This window comes from Leptopilina boulardi, unplaced genomic scaffold (assembly GCF_019393585.1).
Source record: "Leptopilina boulardi isolate dan_hultmark-lab unplaced genomic scaffold, ZJU_Lbou_2.1 LbouV2_55, whole genome shotgun sequence".
Lineage (NCBI taxonomy): Eukaryota > Metazoa > Arthropoda > Insecta > Hymenoptera > Figitidae > Leptopilina > Leptopilina boulardi.
In genome coordinates, this window is record NW_026138000.1 from 99,172 (window position 1) to 123,580 (window position 24,409).

Below are 24,409 nucleotides of genomic sequence, written 5' to 3' on the forward strand. Positions count from 1 at the left end.
AATGAAAAACATTACACGAAAATAAAATAACAAAATAAAATAAGTCGATTATGTTAATATGATTTGACGTTAAATTAAATTATATTAATTAAAATTTAATTTTTTATTTCAATTTAACGTCGCATTCATTTTATTTTTTAATAGCAATTTGACGTATTGCAATCCAAAAAATAAATTTGACTTTGACGTCAAAGTCAAAACAAATTACATAATCGACTCCCTGAAAAAAGTATGTAAAAAAAAAGTCATCAAATATAAAAAAAAATGATAGGTATATCGAAAATATAAATCTACTAATTAAAATTTTTTTTAAACTATGGAAAAAAATTGATATCTTATATCTAACTAAATAAAAATTTTTTATTAATTTTTTTTTTTGACAAAATTTTTGATTACATAAAATAATTTAATGTTAAAATTTGTAAATATAAGACACAAATTAAAAAAGTTACATTTTTCAAATTAATTTATTCAAATTTAAAAATTATGTGTTTAAAATTTTTTAAATTATATCTCATATCAACAAAAAAGAAACGAGTATTTAATATAGTCAAATAATTAAAACACTTTAAATACAGAAGTAAATTTTATTTCTTTGCATTTTATTTTCTAGACACGAGGTGAATCATTTTACATAAACGTGTCATTAGTTTTTTTTTTTGTAAGGTAATTACAAAATTTTCAATTAAAATTTTCTTAAATCAGCAATAAAAAAAATTTCATTTCTTTAATTATAATTAATTTCTATTAAAAAAAATTTTTTTGTTAACTTTTTTTGGATTTTATAGATCTTCTGAGGAAAAATAAAAAAAAACTTGTGTAAATACAACAGTGAAAGAAATTAAATAGTAAATAGAAGATAAAGCAAATCGGAGCATGATGAACGACACATCAGTTTTAGTACAACATTCATCAAATTTTCAATTTCTATCTGTTTGTCACTATATTACAACTTTGGGAATTATTTTTTACAACAAAGGTCTAATTACATTGAATCAACGACATCAGACTGTTTCTGTACTAAATAATTATTTTAAATATCTTAATAATTCCAACAATAAAATCGAAACAAAACTTCAGCTTCTACAAATAATATTGAAAGGAACCGATCTCTACGGTGGTGGCGAAAATGAAACACTCGATACAAAATACGTTGATGAAACATATCAGTACATCATCAACAGTGCTCTATTTTCACACTATGGTAATATTAACGGATATTTAGCAAAAATAATCAACAAGGCAGATAATACATCCTATTCCACGCTGATGAAAACTATAAAGCAGGAATTCTTTAACAATTACACAATTATAGATTACTGTTCAAAAACAAACAAAAGCCCGAAACTTAATTTTTTGTCAGCTAAAACAATTTTTTTTGAATATATTCTGCCAATATTTCCCGAGCCAGAAAATAAAGATATGAACATAATGGAAGTGGATTATTTATACGCAATGGCTGGTTTAAAAATTGTCAAATCCATACTTGGAGAAACACTAAACGCTTCGTTTGGTGATTTAATTTCAATTTCACGAGAGTTTGATTTACAAGAGGCTTACGGTAACGAAACTTATGAAATAATGTTAAATGTTTTCTCAACACCGGCACTATTTTTTTACGCCTCTAAGAAAAAAGAAACATTCAGAGAAAAATATCAAATTTCATCAAATATAGAATTTTGGACTGAAGCTTATAAGATTTTATTTTCATATATTAATGCAAGATTAAATAATTTTGTACATCAATTTTTTGACAATATTCTTCTATACAAACTTGAGAAGGAAATGAGAGAATTAAAAAATCGAAGATTATTGGCAACAACTATACTAGAGAAATATTGTACTTATTCTCATTTTAAAAATCATTCATCTGAATTTGTGACAAACTATATGTCATATTCTCATATTTTTGTAAAATTATTTCTTCCTTCTGGTTGTTTTTTAGAAAATCTACCCGAATTGCAAGTTGTCTATGAAAATCAATTTAAAAATGTACAAAAGACATATAATGAAATTGAAAAGATTAGAATTAAAAAATTTATAATAGAAAACAATTTTGAAGAAAAATTGAATTCAAATGTTACTGTGATGTCAGCAAGAGTACTTTACGATCCTTTTAGAACATACAACGGTCCATTAATAAAAAAACAGATAAACAATGACATTTACCTATTATTTTCAATACAGAAGGAAAACAATATGACAGAATTTTTTGCAATTAAAGAGGAAAAGAAAAATTTAACTTTACTTACAAACAGTGGGAAGGAGCAAAATTTTTCTAAAGCAGTTACTAATTTATTCACTTTCCCAATAGATAGTGGTGAATATTCCACAATTCTTAAAAAAGCTAATGAAAATAGCGAAGCATTTGCTGAGAGAATTGCAGAAATAAAGACAACACAATTTGTAAATAATCTAATGGAAGACTATAAAAATGAAACTACAAAAGAGAAGGTTTTTAATTTTGTTAAAGTACTTGTACCATTTTACAATTGTATTGAAAATATAATAGCAAAAAATGCAGAAGATGCCGTAATTAGTTGTTCTCTAGATGTTCTCACCTTGATGCCTGTAACAGGTCTTGCTGCAAAATATTCAACAAAAATAACCACCAGCTTAGCAACTAGATTAAGCGAAAAATATGTAATCAGTACAACCTTATCAAGTGCCACTAAATTTAATTCATTATGCCAAATTGCAAAACTAATTACCAAAACCGTTTCGCAGGAAATTCTTACCAAGTCTTTGTTAAAAGATTTATCTATTACCTTCCTACGAGTTATAGATCCTGGATTTGAATTAATCAGCAGCTTAGGGAAGTTTGGCTATCAAAAATTGCACAAGATTTATAACACTATGATTCAAAAAATTCCAAAGATCAATACAAGTCTAAAATTGTTATTAACAACTTTGTTAAAAAAGCTTAATACGAATATGAAACTGTCAACATTTAATGGTCTGATACCAAAGGTTGTAAGAGAAGAGAATAATTATAAACTCGTTCAATACTATTATCCGAACGGTGAAAATTTCTTTGGACCCAAATGCATATCATCATTTGGAAATACTGCAGAACTAAGAACCATTGAAGGCAATTTATTTCAAGTTCCCGTGTTGCCAGTAAAAGATAACATGAACAAAATTTCCTATCGTGAATATAATCCATCAACTAACGAAATTTCTAATATAAAACTGGAAATGGAAGAAAATGATCTACTACGAAGTAATCTACCTTATCTGGAGGAGACAAAAATAATACCCTATAAATTTAATCCGAAAACACAATTAAAAGGAGGTTTGTCAACTGATGATATTCCTTCAACATCAAAAGAATCCTCACAACTTTTTTCTACGGATACTTTGCCAAATGTTGATATTACTGTAATGGACAGAAAAGTGCTTATTCGGAGACTTATTTCTTTTTTTAATCTACATAAAGATACGAAAATAATAAATGATGTTCAAATTTATCATAATACGATTGAATGGAATAAGACGCCAATGAATATTAATCATAATTTAAATGGAAATGTTAATTTTCCTTCAAATATTAATCTCCATAATTCACCACAAGGAGTGACAAATGAAAATATTCCTATTAATTTACCAGAAAGTTCATCAAATATTCCTAGAACACCAATGGAATCTGAACAATCAGTTAATGGAGGTTTACCAACTGATGATATTGCTTCCACTTCAAAGGGATCAAGTCAATTTAATTTTCAAGTAAGTGTAACGAGTACTGACTTTTCTGATGTGAATACAAAAATTGCAGTTAATTTTCATTCCAATACGAATCAATTGGATAAGACGCCAATAAAGAAGAAAAAGTCTAATGCAGATGAACATTTAAATCCAGATTTGTCTTTAATTAAAAATATTAATTCTGATAGTTCACTTGAAACAATGAAAAATCCTCCATCTGGAGAAATTAATTCAAAAGAAAATTTTTCTGCACGTCGTACTGGAATTTTAATGGATTCAGTACAACCTCTTACAAAAGAAATTTTGCCTCAAATTCCCTTGAATCATTACATTGACGAATTAGGCGAAGAAAACTACAATTTATACGTTGAATCATTAAAGAAATTTAAAAAGCAAGGATTACAACTTATAAAGGAAGATAAATTTACCATGCAATCAGTTCGATTACTTCTCAATTATTTATCTCAATTTCAAAATATTGATACAACTTTAAATGAAGTAAAAAAACTTTATTTTCATCAAACAATAACTTATTCCATAATTATTGATAATTATTTAAGTAAATTAAAAGGATCCAATTTTTATTTTAATGACATTACACTATTAAACGATATTAAACCAAATAATATTATCAATAAAAAATTATCATTAACTAATACCGAAATAGAAGTTCTCTATTGTGTAAATTTTCATTCTAAAAATGGATTTATCAATCTTGCTGAATTTCATGATAGTTTTAAAAACGATTACATTGTATTTCCAGAAATTTCATTCAATGTACATAGTGTAAAATTTTTAAATAAAAATCGTCTATTAATTTTAGATTTAAATCAAAAATCAATGCCAATTTCTGATTGGATGGCAATTAGAGAAAGAGATTTAATTTTACTTGATATTGAAGAAATAGAATCAACTAAAATAATAAAATGTATTGAGAATGCTGCTTTATCAATATCATCTAAATTTCTTTTACAAAGATTTAGAGATATGAAAATAATTTTTAAAAAATTTATTTTAAATACTGATCAATATACAAGTAATGTTCCTACTTATGATGAATTGGCAAAAGATTATTATGTTAATTTTAAAATTCCAAAGAACTATAAACAGTTTGAAATATTTAATGGTCCTTTTATTGATGATGTATTGTTTTATGATAAATTACATAAAATTAATTCATTGGAATCGGCAAAACAAATAATTAATCAATTATTTAGTGGAGTTTATTTACAGAATGTTGAATTTGTATTTAAAATGTATCAGAGTGTATCATTAATTGAAAATCAAATTCGATTTGAAGATTACTATGTTATATATTCATATTTTTCTAATACTTTATCAATAGATGTAAATGGACAAAAACGATTAGCAATTTCATTATATCGACTTGCTTTAAGACAGTCTATGAATGAAATGCTAATAAATAAACCAATTACTCTTTATACTGTTTTTGTTGTAAATAAATTAAATGGTCATGTGCCAATTTTAAAAAAAATGATTGGCTGTTATTCAAATCGGGAAAAAGTAATTAAAGATTTTCCACTCATTAAACCATGGGAGAAAATAATATTGTGTGAATTTGAAATGTTTAACGAGGCAGGAATAGCAAATATTGGTCGTGTTTTTCCATTTGAAAAAGAATTTTATATTATTCCTCAAGAAGTACAATTTATGAAAATTCGCAAGCACACTGAAACCATTAACGGAATGTTAATTACCATTTATAAGTTTAGTAAAATCAATTTTATTCAAGAGAAACTTATTGCTAAATTAGCAGTTAAGTTAAATACTTTACTATCATCAAATGTTAAGTTCTACGTTAATGATATCTAAATAAATTTAATAATTGTTTTTTTTTGAGCTGAAATAAAATTTTTTCCCTTGATATTAATTTATTAGAGTGTAAAAATACCTTAATATGATAACTATAATAAAAGTTACCTTCATTTTTAATTTAACTGTTGAATTTTATTTTAATAGTAGATAAGATAGAGTAAACGAATGAATTATTTATTTTAATAATATTAAAAAATTTTAAAGGCTATTATAATACACGTGTAAGAAACTAAGTATTTGAAATAATATCAGTTTCTCAGTAGATGATTTCTTGAAACAAAAATTATCATAAACAAATTGTACACACAAAACTATAAATAAAATATTATTCAAATCATATATTAAAAAAATTTAAATATAAAAAGAAATTTCAATTCTTTATAAATTATCTTCTAGACACTATAGTTGATGTTGTTGTTTTAAAATGTATTTTTATTTTCTGTAAGTAAATATATAATAATAAACTAGAAATTTTACAATTTAATATTTTATTAAAATTAAAATAAGAAGCGCAGGAATTTTCTCTAAATTTCAAATGGCCTAAAACTTAATTGATCTAAATTCAATTGGCCTAAATGTCGTATGAACTAATTATTACTTCGCCTAATTTCTATATAACCTAATTATTATTTGTTCTAATACTTCTAATCTTGATTCCATCTAATCCTCACTTGTTCTAATCCTCATTTGACATAATCTTAATTTAACCCAATTCTTATTTAACATAATATTTATCTGCTCTAAATCTCACTAGGCGTAAATTTTCTGTAATCTAGTACTTTTTAAGCCTCATTTTTATTTGACCTAATTATTATTTGGCCTAAACACAATTTTTCATAATTATCAGTCACGTTAATAAGTGGGTGACAAATGAAGTTTAGACCAAGTGAGAATTAGATCAAAATGAGGATTAGGCCAAAAGAGAATTAGGTTACATAAAGATTAAGCCAAGGGCTCCTAAGAATAGTTGACGGGTTTTTAGTGGGTCGGGGCTGGTAGTAGTTCGCCAGCTTATTTTGTTTAGTGTTTTCCTTTTTTTTACCAACCCCACATAACATTGGCATGCGGAAGCCAAGGTATCTGTATACAGATTTCCCAATAGCCCCTTTAAAAAAAAGCCATTTTAGAATTATGTTAGATTATAATATTAGAACAAGTAAAAATTAGGATAATGTAAAATTAGGCAAAATGAGAATTAGGTTTTATAAAGATTAGCCACAGAAAAAAAATTGATAAAAAGTTGTAAAGATAGAGGATAAAAATCGTTAGGATACAGGTTAAAGGATAAATTTGTGATGGATAAAAATGTTACTAAAATATTACAGAAAAATGTATGTCATATTTGAGTAAACTGTCTAATTTTAATAAAAATATTAGTAATTTTACACTTAACTTATTAAATCCACAAATTTTATATAAATAACTAATTGCACGTGGAAATATTTTTCCTATAATTACACTGGGTTACAAAAAAATGGTCAAGTCGTGTTTATTTAAAATTTTCTGTGTTTATTGAAAGTTTAGGTGTCACTGAACAAAAATATTCCCAAAAAAAAAATCTTCATTCGGTCAGTTCCGTAAAAAACGAGATTAAAGTGTCAAAAAAATCCCTTTTTAGCACTTTTTGAAGCGTTGTAAAACGAAAACCCAACAAGATAAAAACCTTCACGAGGGCTTGAATGAAAGCTTCAACCTTCAACTTTGAGTCCCATAACTGAAAAGTGCATGATAATTGCGCAGAAAATTTATTTAACATGAAATAACTATCTCAAATATTCAAAATAGTTGAGATAGAGAGCACTTGTTAAAAATCGATTTTCATTACCGAATTTATTTGGAACTTGTTACTTGGAAGTTTTCAACGTTTCTATTGACGTTTCGAAAGTTGGATTTAAAAAATTCAAAATGGCGAATTAAAAATGGCGTTCAAATATTTCAAAAAACCCCGAGGAAAAAACTGCGAAAAAATTCACTCCATTTTTGAACGCCATTCTTAATCCGCCATTTTGAATTTTTTAAATTCAACTTTCGAAACGTCAATAGAAACGTTAAAAACTTCCAAGTAACAAGTTCCAAATAAATTCGGTTATGAAAATCGATTTTTAACAAGTGCTCTCTATCCCAGCTATTTTGACTTTTTGAGATATTCATTTCATGTTATATAAATTTTCTGCGCAATTATTATTCACTTTTCAGTTTTGGAACTCAAAGTTGAAGGTTTAAGCTTTCATTCAAGTCCTCGTGAAGATTTTTATCTTGTTGCGTTTTCGTTTTACAACGCTTCAAAAAGTGCTAAAAAGGCGATTTTTTGACACTTTAGTCTCGTTTTCTACGGAACTGACCGAATGGAAATTTTTTTTTTGGGTATATTCTTGTTCAGTGATACCTAAACTTTCAATAAACACAAAAAATTTTAAATAAACACGAGTTTACCATTTTTTTGTAACCCAGTGTTATTGTCTATTAATAAAAATATCTTTGACTAATACAACTGACAGCTGACGACAGTGCGTAAATAATCAGAACTGGGAAATTACAACTCAACGTCTGTATTGTTACACGAAAGCAGAGTTGGGTAGTAACTGAATTTTTTGTGCATATTAGACTGTGTCAGTTCATTGAAATATTTCAAGTTCAAGATATGACGTCAGAGGCCTGGAGGGACAACAAACAGACGACACAATATTATTCTTACGGGGAAGAAAATTTGTTTCCACTTTCATCAATTTTATTCATACTTTAAACACGGAAAACGCTTGTTGACATATAATAAAATTAAAATGTGTCTTGATAATTAATTTTGTTATATATTTGATTCATTTGCATTGATAGATTCTCTGAATTCGTAATAAAATATAAATTTTGAGGTTAGGGGTGTTTGTTTACTAACTTGAAATCTCTTACTGCTGCGGTAATTCCCACTTAAAATATATATTTTATATCTTTTTTAATAACATGCACACTTGATATTGTTTAATAATGTTGTTAAAATGTAAAATGTGATTAGTAAACAAACTTTTCTAACCTCAAAATTTACATTGTATCACGAATTCAGAGAATCTATCAATGCAAATGAATCAAATATATAACAAAATTAATTATCAAGACACATTTTAATTTTATTATATGTCAACAAGCGTTTTCCGTGTTTAAAGTATGAATAAAATTGATGAAAGTGGAAACAAATTTTCTTCCCCGTAAGAATAATATTGTGTCGTCTGTTTGTTGTCCCTCCAGGCCTCTGACGTCATATCTTGAACTCGAAATATCTCGATGAACTGACACAGCCTAATATGCACAAAAAATTCACTTACTACCCAACTCTGCTTTCGTGCAACAATACAGACGTTAAGTTGTAATTTCCCAGTTCTGATTATTTACGCAATGTCGTGAGCTTTCAGTTGGATTAGTCAAAGATATTTTTATTAATAGACAATAATTATAGGAAAAATATTTCCACGTGCAATTAGTTATTTATATAAAATTTGTGGAATTAATAAGTTAAGTGTAAAATTACTAATATTTTTATTAAAATTAGACAGTTTACTCAAATATGACATCCATTTTTCTAGTAATATTTTAGTAACATTTTTATCCATCACTTTATCCTTTACCCTGTATCCTAACGACTTTTATCCTCTATCTTTACAACTTTTTATCCACCTTTTTTCTGTAAGATCAAAAGAAAATTAGTTTCAGCGGCGTTTAGTACAAATGATAATTAGGACAGGTGAAAATTATTTCAAATGATAATTATGGAAAATTGTGTTCAGAAGCCAAGTAATAATATTAGTATATACGACTTTTAGGCCATTTGAATTAAGGTCAATTAAGTTTTAAGCCATTTAAAATTTAAACAAAATTCATGAGTCTCTAAAAATATAATTATTTCAGATCTCCCAACGAAAAATAAAAATCTTCATAAAAGCAACCGGAAAACAATTAAAAAGTAAACAGAACGTAAAGCGAATCGGAGCACAATGAACAACATGTCAGTTTTTGTACAACATTCATCCAATTTTCAATACCTATCTGTTTGTCACTATATTACAACTTTGGGAATTATTTTTTACAACAAAGGTCTAATTACATTAAATCAACGAAATCAGTCTATTCCTGTACTAAATACTTATTTTAAATATCTTAATAATTCTAATAATGAAACCGAAACAAAGTTTCAGCTTTTACAAATAATATTAAAAGGAACCGATCTCTACGGTGGTGGCGAAAATGAAACACTCGATACAAAATACGTTGATGAAACATATCAGTACATCATCAACAGTGCTCTATTTTCACACTATGGTAATATTAACGGATATTTAGCAAAAATAATCAACAAGGCAGATAATACATCCTATTCCACGCTGATGAAAACTATAAAGCAGGAATTCTTTAACAATTACACAATTAAAGATTACTGTTCAAAAACAAACAAAAGCCCGAAACTTAATTTTTTGTCAGCTAAAACAATTTTTTTTGAATATATTCTGCCAATATTTCCCGAGCCAGAAAATAAAGATATGAACATAATGGAAGTGGATTATTTATACGCAATGGCTGGTTTGAAAATTGTCAAATCCATACTTGGAGAAACTCTAAACGCTTCGTTTGGTGATTTAATTTCAATTACACGAGAGTTTGATTTGCAAGAGGCTTACGGTAACGAAACTTATGAAATAATGTTAAATGTTTTCTCAACACCGGCACTATTTTTTTACGCCTTTAAGGAAAAAGAAACATTCAGAGAAAAATATCAAATTTCGTCAAATATAGAATTTTGGATTGAAGCTTATAAGAGTTTATTTTCATATATTAATACAAGAATGAATAATTTTGTACATCAATTTTTTGACAATATTCCTCTATACAAACTTGAGAAGGAAATGAAAGAATTAAAAAATCGAAGATTATTGGCAACAACTATACTAGAGAAATATTGTACCTATTCTCATTTTAAAAATCATTCATCTGAATTTGTGACAAACTATATGTCATATTCTCATATTTTTGTAAAACTATTTCTTCCTTCTGGTTGTTTTTTAGAAAATCTACCCGAATTGCAAGTTGTCTATGAAAATCAATTTAAAAATGTACAAAAGACATATAATGAAATTGAAAAGATTAGAATTAAAAAATTTATAATAGAAAACAATTTTGAAGAAAAATTGAATTCAAATGTTACTGTGATGTCAGCAAGAGTACTTTACGATCCTTTTAGAACATACAACGGTCCATTAATAAAAAAACAGATAAACAAAGACATTTACCTATTATTTTCAATACAGAAGGAAAACAATATGACAGAATTTTTTGCAATTAAAGAGGAAAATAATAATTTAATTTTACTTACAAACAGTGGTAACGAGCAAAATTTTTCTAAAGCAGTTACTAATTTACTCTCTTTTCCAATAGACAGTGGTGAATATTCCACAATTCTTAAAACAGCTAATGAAAATAGCGAAGCATTTATTGAAAGGATTGCCGAAATGAAGACAACACAATTTGTAAATAAGCTAATGGAAGACTATAAAAATGAAACAACAAAAGAGAAGATTTTTAATTTTGTTAAAGTACTTGTACCATTTTACAATTGTATTGAAAACATAATAGGAAAAAACATAGAAGATGCAGTTATGAGTTGTTCTCTAGATGTTCTCACCCTGATCCCTGTAGCGGGTTTTGCTGCAAACTATGCAACAAAAATAACCACCAGCTTAGTAACTAGATTAAGTGAAAAATATGTAATCAGTACAACCCTATCAAGTGCCACTAAATTTAATTCATTATTCCAAATTGCAAAACTAATTACCAAAACCGTTTCGCAGGAAATTCTTACCAAGTCTCTGTTAAAAGATTTATCTATTACCTTCCTACGAGTTATAGATCCTGGATTAGAATTAATCAGCAGCTTAGGGAAGTTTGGCTACCAAAAATTGCACAAGATTTATAACACTATGATTCAAAAAATTCCAAAGATCAATACAAATCTAAAATTGTTATTATCAACTATGTTAAAAAAACTTAATATGAATATGAAACTATCAACATTTAATGGTCTGATACCAAAGGTTCTGAGAGAAGAGAATAATTATAAACTCGTTCAATACTATTATCCGAACGGTGAAAATTACTTTGGACCCACATGCTTATTATCATTTGGAAATACTGCAGAACTAAGAACGATTGAAGGCAGTTCACTTCAAGTTCCCGTGTTGCCAGTAAAAGATAACATGAACAAAATTTCCTATCGTGAATATAATCCATCAACTAATGAAATTTCTAATATAAAACTGGAAATGGGAGAAAATGATCTACTACGATGTAACCTACCTTATCTTGAAGACACAAAAATAATACCCTATAAATTTAATCCGGAAACACAATTAAAAGGAGGTTTGTCAACTGATGATATTCCTTCAACATCAAAAAAATCCTCACAACTTTTTTCTACGGATACTTTGCCAAATGTTGATATTTCTGGAATGGACAGAAAAGTGCTTATTCGGAGACTTATGCCTTATTTTAATCTACATGAAGATACGAAAATAATAAATGATGTTCACATTTATCATAATACGATTGAATGGAATAAGACACCAAATCCAGGTACATCACGAGAAATTGTGCCAAGTGATAATATTCTCGATAGTTCGCGACAATCTGAAGAATTAATTTTAAGTAATCTCCAATCAAAAATTACGTATGGAGAAAATAATTATCGTGAAATGTTATTATCTTTAGAAAATTTAAAGCCAGAAAATTATGCAAATTTATACAAAAAGAAAGAAAAATTAATAATATTACAAAAAAATTTAGAGAGAATACGTTTAAATCAAGACGTAATGTTGCACAAAATGCCAACAGAACTTTGGTTTAAACAAACATTAAACAGACCCCATATTGTTAAGTATTTGGAGCAAATGAAAGGACAGGATTTTTATTTCAATGATATTACCCTATTGACAGATATTCGTCCAAGTGAAATTAATATTGTTAATAAAAAATCATATTCCTTAACAACAGAAGTTCGTTATCACATGACAATTGAATCTCAATATGGACTTGTTGATTTGGCAGCATTTGATAAAAGTTGGAAAAATAAATTTGCCGTTTTTCCAGAACTTGAATTTACAGTAGTAAATACGGAATTCAAAAATGGAAAGGATTTTTTACTTTTAGAACTAAAACAAATGCCAATATTGAAAAGAAATTGGCTGATATATAGAATGAAGTGTAATTCATTATTTAAGACTCAAGAAATATCCACATATGCAAGAAATGTAGATATTGAGAATGCTGCTAATCTTATCTCGTTAAATACTCCTCGGCATAGATTAACTGAAATGGAAGAAATGTTAAGAGGTTACATTTTAAGAATCGATCCAATTGAAACTCGTGTTCCTACTTATGAAAAGATGGCAAAGGAAATCAACGCTGGTATTACACCTCCTGATATATTTAATGAATGGAAAATAAAGAATCACATTTTTATTGACGATGTGCTATTTAAAGACACTGCGTATCAGGTTAAAAATTTAGAAATTGCGAAACAAACAATAAACCATATTTTTGATGGGACTCATTTAGAGAATATTGAAACTGTATATGAAAGTTATAAGTTACTTTCAATTCGTCAAAGTATGCGATTTGAAGATTATTATGTATTGTATTCACATTTGGCTAATACTTTACCACCAACTTTACATGCACAAAAAAGTTTTTTGGCATCACTTTACAGATTGGCCCTTAGACAGTGTGATGATATTATCAAAATTCCAAACACTCTCTATCACGCTGCTGAATTAAGTCCTGAAGATTGGAAAGAACTAGTATCACTTAAATACTATCGTAATCGTTTTAAAATAAATAATGTTGCTTTTTATTCCAATGCTGAAGATGCTGTAAAAAATACTCCCATTACTAATGTTTTTAATCCCTTACTATTAACTAAATTGGAAATTAAAAATCCATCAGGAATAGTTTACATAGATTCTAATTATTTCCAAGTTCCCAAGGAAATGTATTATATTCCTGATGTAATAAATTTCAAAAATTTTGGAAAAGTAAAAACATCAATTAATGATTTTGATTTTGTCACACTTGTAATGCAGGAGATTGAAATTCCAAAAGAAACACGAATGGTTAAATTGGTAAATAAGTTAAATGAATTATTTTTATATGATAATTTTTACATTAATCTAAATCCACGAGAAAGTAAAATTTTTAAAAATTCAATTGAAACTGAACATCCAATTATTAGAGAAGGTTTACCAAGTGATAATATTCCGTCAACTTCAAGGGGAATTGAACAAATTACTTCGAAAGGAAATTTGCCAACTGATGATTTTGACAAAAAATTTAAATCTTATAAAGAAGACTGGTACAAGAGTTGTACTGAGATATTAGTGGATTTTGAAAAAAATGGAATTTCTGGTTTGAAAGATAATAAATTAAGTTTGTATAAAATTCGAAGCTTTATGGAGACATTATCAAAATTGCAGAATATTATAATTGATTTTAAACTTCCAAGAGAATTATGGTTTACAGATAAATCAGTGAGACGTACTTTTGTTACAAAATTGGAGAAATTAAAAGGAAAAGGATTTTATTTTAATGATCTTACATTTTTAACAGATGTTCCACCCATTGAATCTAAAAAATTGGCAAAATTTTCCTTAGAAAAGGAAGTACGTTTTCACATAAAGATAAATTCTCAATTTGGACTCGTCGATCTTTCTAAATTTCAGAATACATTAAAAAACCAATATATTGTATTTCCCGAACTTGAATTCATTGTAGAGAATACTTATTACATTAATGGAAATTCTATTTTACAAATGGATTTAGTACAAAAACCAATAGAGAAAGAGAAATGGATGAAAATTAGAGAAGAAAATTTAAAGTTAATTAACAGTGTTGAAGTAGGACAATCAATAAGAGGTTTAGATATTGAAGATGCTGCATATTTTATATCGACAAAAACACCTCTACATAGATATACTGATTCCAAAAAAATGTTAGAAGAATACATTTTAAAAACAAGTTTTAGTCAAAGTTCAATTCCATCTTATGAATCATTGGCAAAAGAAATTTTTGCAGGCGGTTCAATTCCAAATATATATAGCAAATATAAAATAAAAAATAACATTTTTATTAATGATGTACTATTTCAATATTCTTTATATGAAGTTAAAAATTTAGAATCTGCTCAGAAAACAATTGAGAAAATATTTGATGGTCTTTATATACAGGAGGTGGAACCTGTATTTAAAAGTTACAAGAAAATAATAGGATATCAAAATAATATGCGATTTGAGGATTACTTCGTTATTCATTCATATTTTTCTGGTAATTTAAAACGAGATATAAATTGGCAAAAAAGATTTTATGTTGCATTAATGAGATTGGCCCTAAGACAATGTAATAAAGATATTATAAAAACACCAATTACACTTTATCATGCTCTTAATGTTCCTAATAGAAATTACATTAAAATTTTAACAAGTGAAAAAGATACAATTATACCATATAATTCAGATAATCCATTTCATGAGACTCAAGAAGCGGCTATGAAATACATCCCAAATACCAACAATAAAAAAATATTATTCAGTCAAGTGGAATTAAATAATATAGCTGGAATTGCATATATTGATCCGCATTTTAAATTTCCAACAAAGCTAGAATATTATATTCCACAAAGTTTAGAATTGAAAAAAAATAGAATAATTACTAAAACTATTGAGGGGAAGAATGTTAATTTTATTTTACTTAACGTTGATAAATTTACAAACGAAAAGCGTATGGTTAAATTAGTAAATAATTTAAATGATTTATTTTTATCGGATATTATGTTTTACGTTAATGATATTTAAATTATATATAAAAAAAATAAAATATCAAAATAATTCTATGTGTAACAATTGTTAAATTTTTCGATATAAATCATTGGCCAAATTTACACGTGTAGCTATATATTTTCTAGGAGGTCATCAACATTCTCTTATATATAAGAAAATAACGCTTCAAATATTTGTTTAACTTAAATTTTTTTCTTCGATATTAATTTATTACTAATTAAAGTTTACTTTTCTATTAATTTAAATGTTAAATTTTATTTATTGTAGATAAAAATAATCTATTCAAATTTTTAAGCTATTATAATACAGGTATAAAAAAAACTCAGAATGTCAATTTTTCAGTGAAAGATTTCTTAGAAAAAAAAATATCATAAATAAATTGTAATCAATATCGAAAGAAATTTCAATTTTTTTATAATTATCTTCTGGACACTATATAGTTGAAGCTTGCTGTTTTACAATAATTTTTATCTTTATTGTTTCAAATTTTTCTATAAACCACAATTTTTCTATTGGAATTTAAATTCAAACCATATAAACAAATATAAAAATTATATCTAAATTAAACAAAATGTCAATATAATTATTTCAGATCTCCTAAGAGGACAACAAGAGTTGTTTCACGTTGATTTGTAATTCCAACGGCTTTAATGATCTTACCTTTTTTTATATATATATATATATATATTAGAGCTGTGAACGTTTTTAAAATTCTAACCGCTCCATAAGAATTAACATGGGCTCGAATTGAATATTCGATCCGAGATATATATATATAATCTTAAATTCTTCTCTAATGATATTAAAATTTTTAGATATTTTCAAAATGTAACGAATTTCTTATTATATTGAACTTGTTTCTATCTGTTTAATAAATTTAGCCTGATTAAATTGGAAAACCTTAGCCAACGAAACGTCGCTCTTTTGATGATACATTTTTTGAATTTTTATTCCACTTTTACCTTCCCATCGTTTACTTTATTAACTTTAACCAATTAAATGATTATTTAAATATACAATATTAATGTGGAATAATAATCTTAATATATTATTAACTAATTAAATAGAAACTAATAATTAAATATATATTAAGTAATTCATAATTTGAAAATTAAATTTCTTATACCGCAAATCAAACTTTTTGGTTACTACCAAGAAATTATATATTATGTTAACGTATTATTAAAGTTGTTATTACTATAATATATATAGTAATATTTATTTTAATCAAAATCATTTTTTAATACTAATTATAAATTACAAGCGTACAAAATTAAAACATGTAAAAACTTTTTAAAACTTTTAAAAAATATCAAAGTATCTATTACACGTGTAATTCCGTGTGTGTAAACAATATACCCAAAATTTGGAAAAAATTTCAAAGTATCAAATATACGTACACATGTTAATACACGTGAAGTTTATTCAAAGAAATTACTTTTAATTTCAAAGTCATCATTACCGGCGTAATTACATGTGGTCAAATTTACACGTGTATAGCTACATTTTTTAACAGCTCACAAACATTCTATTATAAGAAAATATCATTTTAAATATTTGTTTAATTGAAATTAATTCTTCGAATTTAATTTATTTCCTTCAATCGCTCTGAAAACACCCTAATAATTTCGAAACACTTCTATTAAAGTTTGCTTTACTTTTAATTTCAATGTTAAATTATATTTATAGAAGATAAAATAATCTATACAAATTTTAATGAGTTATTTATTTTCACAATATTTCAAATTTTAAAGCTATTATAGGCGTAAAACAAAATCAGACCTTGAAATAATGTCAATTTCTCAATACAGGGTTTCTTAGAAAAAAAATTATCATAAACAAATTGTACATACGACAATATATATTTAAAACATTACTCAAGTTATACATTAAAATACTATAAATATCGAAAAAAATTTCAATTTTTTTATAATTATCTTCTAGACACTATAGTTAAAGTTTGCTGTCTTACAATAAGGGTTCTTATTTTCTGTAAGTAAATAGATAATAAATAAACTAAAAAATTTATACTTTATAGTATTTTATTAAATGTTGTTAACTGCGTCAAAGATTTTTATTGTTTCAAATTTTTCTATAAACCACAATTTTTCTATTGGAATTTAAAATCAAACCATATAATCAAATAAAAAAATTATATCTAAATTAAACAAAATGTCAATATAATTATTTCAGATCTCCTAAGGAAAAATAAAAACCTTCATAAAAGTGTTACATACAACAGCAACAGTAAAAAAAATTAAAAAGTACAACTCATAGCAAATCGGAGCATGATGAACGACACATCTGTTTTCGTACATTCATCAAATTTTCAATTTTTATCCATTTGTCACTATCTTAACACTCTGGGAATTATTTTTTACAACAAAGGTCTCATTACATTGAATCAGCGAAATCAGTCTGTTCCTGTACTAAATACTTATTTCAAATACCTTGATAATTCAAACAATGTAATCGAAACAAAACTCCAGCTTCTACAAACAATATTAAAAGGAACCGATCTTTACGGTGGTGACGAAAATGAAACACTCGATACAAAATACGTAGATGAAACATATCAGTACATCATCCACAATGCTCTATTTTCACACTATGGTAATATCAACGATTATTTAGCAAAAATAATCAACAAGGCAGATAATACATCCTATTCCACGCTGATGAAAACTATAAAGCAGGAATTCTTTAACAATTACACAAGTATAGATTACTGTTCAAAAACAAACGAAAGCCCGAAACTTAATTTTTTGTCAGCTAAAACAATTTTTTTTGAATATATCCTGCCAATATTTCCCGAGCCAGAAAATAAAGATATGAACATAACGGAAGTGGATTATATGTACGCAATGGCTGGTTTGAAAATTGTCAAATCCATACTTGGAGAAACTCTAAACGCTTCGTTTGGTGATTTAATTTCAATTACACGAGAGTTTGATTTACAAGAGGCTTACGGTAACGAAACTTATGAAATAATGTTAAATGTTTTCTCAACACCGGCACTATTTTTTTACGCCTCTAAGAAAAAAGAAACATTCAGAGAAAAATATCAAATTTCATCAAATATAGAATTTTGGACTGAAGCTTATAAGATTTTATTTTCATATATTAATGCAAGATTAAATAATTTTGTACATCAATTTTTTGACAATATTCTTCTATACAAACTTGAGAAGGAAATGAGAGAATTAAAAAATCGAAGATTATTGGCAAAAACTATACTAGAGAAACATTGTCCCATTCCTTATTTTAAAGAACATGAAAATGAATATGTGACAAACTATATGTCATATTATCATTTTTTTATAAAAATAAGTGTTCCTTCTGGTTGTTCCGTAAAAAATCTACCTGAATTGCAAGTTGTCTATGAAAATCAATTTAAAAATGTACGAAAGACATATAATGAAATTCAAAAAATCAGAATTAAAAAATTTATAGTAGAAAACAATTTTGAAGAAAAACTGAATTCAAATGTTACTGTGATGGTAGCAAGAGTACTTTACGATCCTTCCTTCGTTTTTGTATTCATTCCTATCATCCTTCCTGCATTCACCGAAAAAGTAAAAAAACAAAAGATGAACGATGACATTTACCTATTATTTTCAATACAGAAGGAAAACAATAAGCCAGAATTTTACGCAATTAAAGAGGAAAATAAAAATTTAACTTTACTTACAAACAGTGGGAACGAGCAAAATTTTTCTAAAACTGTTACTAATTTACTCTCTTTCCCAATAGAGGATGGTGAATATTATACTATTCTAGAAAAATCTAATGCAAATAGCGAAGCATTTGCTGAGAGAATTGCAGAAATAAAGACAACACAATTTGTAAATCAGCTAATGGAAGACTATAAAAATGAAACTACAAAAGAGAAGGTTTTTACTTTTGTTAAAGCACTTGTACCATTTTACAATTGTATTGAAAACATAATAGGAAAAAACATAGAAGATGCAGTTATGAGTTGTTCTCTAGATGTTCTCACCCTGATCCCTGTAGCGGGTCTTGCTGCAAACTATGCAACAAAAATAACCACCAGCTTAGCAACTAGATTAGGCGAAAAATATGTAATCAGTACAACCTTATCAAGTGCCACTAAATTTAATTCATTATTCCAAATTTCAGAATTAATTACTAAAACCGTTGCGCAGGAAATTTTTACCAAGTTTTTTTTAAAAGATTTATCTATTACCTTTCTACGAGTTATAGATCCTGGATTTGAATTAATCAACAGCTTAGGAAAGTTTGGCTACCAAAAATTGCACAAGATTTATAACACTATGATTCAAAAAATTCCAAAGATCAATACAAATTTAAAATTGTTATTAACAACTGTGTTAAAAAAGCTTAATACGAATATGAAACTGTCAACATTTAATGGTCTGATACCAAAGGTTGTGAGAGAAGAGAATAATTATAAACTCGTTCAATACTATTATCCGAAAGGTGAAAATTTCTTTGGACCCACATGCATATCATCATTTGGAAATACTGCAGAACTAAGAACCATTGAAGGCAGTTCACTTCAAGTTCCCGTGTTGCCAGTAAAAGATAACATGAACAAAATCTCCTATCGTAAATATAATCCAGCAACTAATGAAATTTCTGAAATAAAACTGGAAATGGGAGAAAATGATCTACTCCGAAGTAATCTACCTTATCTTGAAGATACGAAAATAATACCATACAAAGTTAATCTGAAAACACAACAAGTAAAAGGAGGTTTGCCGACTAATGATATTCCTTCAACATCAAAAGGATTCGACCAACTTCTTTCTCCGGATACTTTGCCAAATGTTGATATTTCTGGAATGGACAGAAAAGAGCTTTTTCGGAGACTTATGCCTTATCTAAATCTAGATGGAGATACGAAAATAATAAAAGATTATCAAGTTTATCATAATACGATTGAATGGAATAAGACACCAAACAACCCAGGTACGTCACGAGAAATTGTGCAAATAAGTGGAAATACTCTTGATACTTCAAGGCTAGCTGAAGAATTAGTTCTAAGTAACCCTCTATCTAGAGTTATATATGGTGAACAAAAATATCGTGAAATGTTATTATCTTTAGAAGATTTAAAACCTGAAAATTGGGTTGATTTACACAAAAATAAAGACAAATTAATAACATTACAAAAAAATTTAGAGAGAATACGTTTGAATCAAGACATAGAAAAGTGTGAAATGCCAAAAGAACTGTGGTTTAAACAAACATTAGACAAACCACAAATTGTTGATAATTTGAAAGCAATGAAAGGAGATTTTTATTTTAATGATATTACCCTATTGACAGATATTCGTCCAAGTGAAATTAATATTGTTAATAAAAAATCAAATTCCATAACAGAAGTTCGTTATCACATGACAATTGATTCTCAATATGGAATTGTTGATTTAGCAGCATTTGATAAGAGTTGGAAAAACCAATTTGTTGTTTATCCAGAACTCACATTTTCGGTAGTAAATGCTGAATTCAAAAATGGAAGGGATTTCTTACTTTTAGAACTAAAACAAAGGCCAATATTGAAATTGGATTGGCAGATATATAAAATAAAGTATAATTATTTACTTCACACTAAAGAAATATCTACACTTACAAGAAGTGTAGATATCGAGAATGCTGCCAGCCTTATCTCATTAAATACTCCTCGGCATAGATTAACTGAAATGGAAGAAATGTTAAAAGGTTACATTTTAAGAATCGATCCAATTGAAACTCGTGTTCCTACTTATGAAATGTTGGCGAAGGAAATAAATACACGTATTACACCTTCTGAAATATTTAACGAATGGAAAATAAAGAATCATATTTTTATTGACGATGTACTATTTAAAAAGTCTTTATATCAGGTTGAAAATTTGGAAGATGCGAAAAAAACTATAAACTATATTTTTGATGGGATTCATTTACAGAATATTAAAACTGTGTTTGAAAGTTATGAGTTATTTCCAATTCGGCAAAATATGCGATTTGAGGATTATTATGTATTGTATTCACATTTTGCAAATACTTTACCACAAAGTGCACCTGCACAAAGAAAATTTTTAGCTTCACTATACAGATTAGCCCTTAGACAGTGTGATGATAAATTTATTACAATTCCAAAAACACTTTATCATGCTGTAGAATTAAGTATTGAAGAATTGTCACAACTACTATTTACTCAAGATTATCTTGGTCGTTTTAAAATGAATCATAGGGCTTTTTATTCTAATGCAGAAAATGCTTTAAAAAATACTCCTAGAACTAGTGATTCAAAGAAAGTAGTATTGTATAAATTGGAAATTGAGAATCCATCTGGAATAGTGCACATTGATCCTTATTATTTCAATGTTCCCATGGAAATGTATTATGTTCCTGATACAATAAGTTTTACATATTACTGGCAAGTAGACAAACCTGTTAAAGAATCTGATTTTATTACATTGCCAATAGTCTATATGGACATTGTAAAAGAAAAACGAATGGTTAGATTGGTAAATGAGTTAAATACATTATTTTCAACCAATGATAAATTTTACGCTAATCTAAATTCACTGAAAAATAAGCCAGCTATTGATTATCGAAATGCGATTGAAATTAGACAACCAATTGTTAAAAGTGGTTTACCAAGTGATAATATTCCGTCAACTTCAAGAGAATTTGGAAAACTTACTTCCCAGGGTAATTTGCGAATTAATGATGTTTTCGTTAAAGATAAATTATTAAAAGAATTAGCAAACATTGATTATACTGAGACATTACTGGAGTTTGAAAATAAAGGAATTGCTGGTTTGAAAGACAGTAAATCAAATTTGTATAATGTTCGAAGCCTTGTCGATTCATTATCAAATATACAAAATATTGAAACTTCCAAATTTAAACTTCCAACAAAATTGTTTAGTCAAACATCAATGAAAAGCATTTTTGTTAGTGATTTGGAGAAATTGAAAGGAAAAGAATTTTATTTTAACGATCTTACATTTTTGAGAGATATTGCACCAATTGACTCTAAAATATCAAAATTTCCCTTTGAAAAAGAAGTACGTTTCCACATAACTATGAATTCTCAATATGGAATTGTCGATCTTTCTGAATTTCAGCATACTTTGAAAAACCAATACATTGTATATCCGGAACTTGAGTTTACTGTACAGAATACCCATTACATTAATGGAGATTCTATTTTGCAAATGGATCTAGTTCAAAAGCCAATAGAAAAAGAAAAATGGATTAAAATTAGAGAAGAGAGTTCAAAGTTACTTAACAGTAAAGAAGTGGGACAATTAATAAGAAGTTCAAGTATTGAAGATGCTGCGTATTCCATATCCACGAGAATACCCCTACACAGATTCAGTGATTCGAAAAAAATGTTAAAAGAATATATTTTAAGACCAGGTTCCAGTGAAATTATGGTCTCTTATAATTCATTGGCAAAATATATTTTTGAAACTGATTCAATTCCAAGTCTATATAATTCATTAAAAATAAAAAATAACATTTTTATTGATGATGTACTGTTTCAATATTCTTTATATGAAGTTAAAAATTTATTATCTGCAGAGAGAATCATTAATACAATGTTTCCTTATTGGGAAATACAGGATGTTGCACCTGTGTTTGACGCATTCAAGAGTACAATAGGAATTCAAAATAATATAAGATTTGAGGATTACTTCGTTATTTATTCACATTTTTCTGGTAATTTAATACGAGATAGACATTGGAAAACAAGATTAGATGTTGCATTTAAGAGATTGGCCCTAAGACAAATTGTTACTGGACATTTTTTCAAAAAACCATTTCCACTTTATCAAGCACGTTTAGTTTCTAATGAACATTACAATGAAATATTAGGAAGAGAATTAGGTAAAAGTGTATCATTTAGTACAGATAATCCGTTTCATAGAATTCAAGAAGATGCTTTGGAATACATCCCAAATACCTCCGGTAAAAAAATATTATTCACTCAATTGAACTTAAATAGTATGGCTGGAATTGCATATATTGATAGAAGTTTTAAATTTCCAACAAATCGAAGATATTATATTCCACAAAGTTTTGATTTGAAAAAATATGGAATAATTAAGAAAACTATTGATGGGGAGAATGTTGATTTTATTTTACTTAAAGACGATTCGTATTTAGATGAGTATCGTATGGTTAAATTAGTAAACGATTTAAATGAATTATATTCATCCAATTTAGTATTTCACGTTAATGATATTTAAATTATTGAATGAAATTGTTTTTTCAATATTAGCAGCCATTTAAATATATAATTATTATTTACCGCTACATCCTTAATTATAAGATACCACATTTCTTTTATAAAATAAATTAATTTTTATAAAAAATCGTAATTTCTAACTACGTTTTCATTTAGAATTATATTATATTGTTATAATTATTCAAATATTTATAAATATGCAATTGTTCCTCGGAGAGATTTTTAACTCCACGAACTTCAATTGAGGAGCAAGTTTTCAAAACCTGATAAATCCATATATTTTTATTTCGAGAAATTCAAACAAATGACTTTCCACACATAACCACTAGAGTTAATTTTAAAATAAAAAATTTATAATAATTTATTTCTATAACAATGTTTTTATATTCAATACGTTATGTTTCTAATTGAACTTTGTCATAATTGAGTGATTTACAGGTTTTGGTAATTTTTTCTAATATAAAACATACAAATTGTAAATCATCTTGGTTATGTCAATAAGTTTTTAAATTAAAAATTTGTAATTAATAAATTTTTTTCCTTAAATTTAACAGTTACAGATCGATTTGTGAGGTCCTTAAAATATTAAATTTATGGTTTTCTCCATTTTTTTGAAAAATGGATTTATCAAGTTTTGAAAATTTGCTCCTCAATTATTTAAATAAATAAAATAACAAATTGGATACATTTTTATTTAAAGTTTTTATTCTTAATTATGAAAATCAAAGTATTAAAAAAATAATTAATGTATATATATGTATAAATACAATTCAAT

At 26.7% G+C, this 24,409-nt stretch overlaps 3 protein-coding genes across 3 annotated transcripts; all 3 read left to right on the forward strand.

Moving 5' to 3' along the window:
• The first annotated feature begins 614 nt into the window (after nt 1-614).
• Nucleotides 615-5,638, forward strand: LOC127290130 (uncharacterized). The gene is made up of 2 exons (XM_051318518.1): nt 615-666; nt 789-5,638. Exon 2 carries the CDS (start codon nt 877-879, stop codon nt 5,536-5,538), a length of 4,662 nt encoding a protein of 1,553 aa, XP_051174475.1. The 5' UTR covers nt 615-666; nt 789-876; the 3' UTR covers nt 5,539-5,638.
• A 277-nt stretch (nt 5,639-5,915) lies between these two features.
• LOC127290128 (uncharacterized) lies at nt 5,916-15,505 on the forward strand. Its single transcript, XM_051318516.1, has 2 exons — nt 5,916-5,982; nt 9,436-15,505. Exon 2 carries the CDS (start codon nt 9,522-9,524, stop codon nt 15,417-15,419), a length of 5,898 nt encoding a protein of 1,965 aa, XP_051174473.1. The 5' UTR covers nt 5,916-5,982; nt 9,436-9,521; the 3' UTR covers nt 15,420-15,505.
• Nucleotides 15,506-17,238: 1,733 nt separating this feature from the next.
• On the forward strand, nt 17,239-24,300 carry LOC127290108 (uncharacterized). Its single transcript, XM_051318498.1, has 2 exons — nt 17,239-17,396; nt 17,598-24,300. Exon 2 carries the CDS (start codon nt 17,693-17,695, stop codon nt 23,633-23,635), a length of 5,943 nt encoding a protein of 1,980 aa, XP_051174455.1. The 5' UTR covers nt 17,239-17,396; nt 17,598-17,692; the 3' UTR covers nt 23,636-24,300.
• Nucleotides 24,301-24,409: the final 109 nt, after the last annotated feature.

Excerpts from the sequence above, each read along its gene's own strand:
- LOC127290130 (XM_051318518.1), top strand. The coding sequence starts at position 877 with ATGATGAACGACACATCAGTTTTAGTACAACATTCATCAAATTTTCAA.
- LOC127290128 (XM_051318516.1), top strand. The coding sequence starts at position 9,522 with ATGAACAACATGTCAGTTTTTGTACAACATTCATCCAATTTTCAATAC.
- LOC127290108 (XM_051318498.1), top strand. The coding sequence starts at position 17,693 with ATGATGAACGACACATCTGTTTTCGTACATTCATCAAATTTTCAATTT.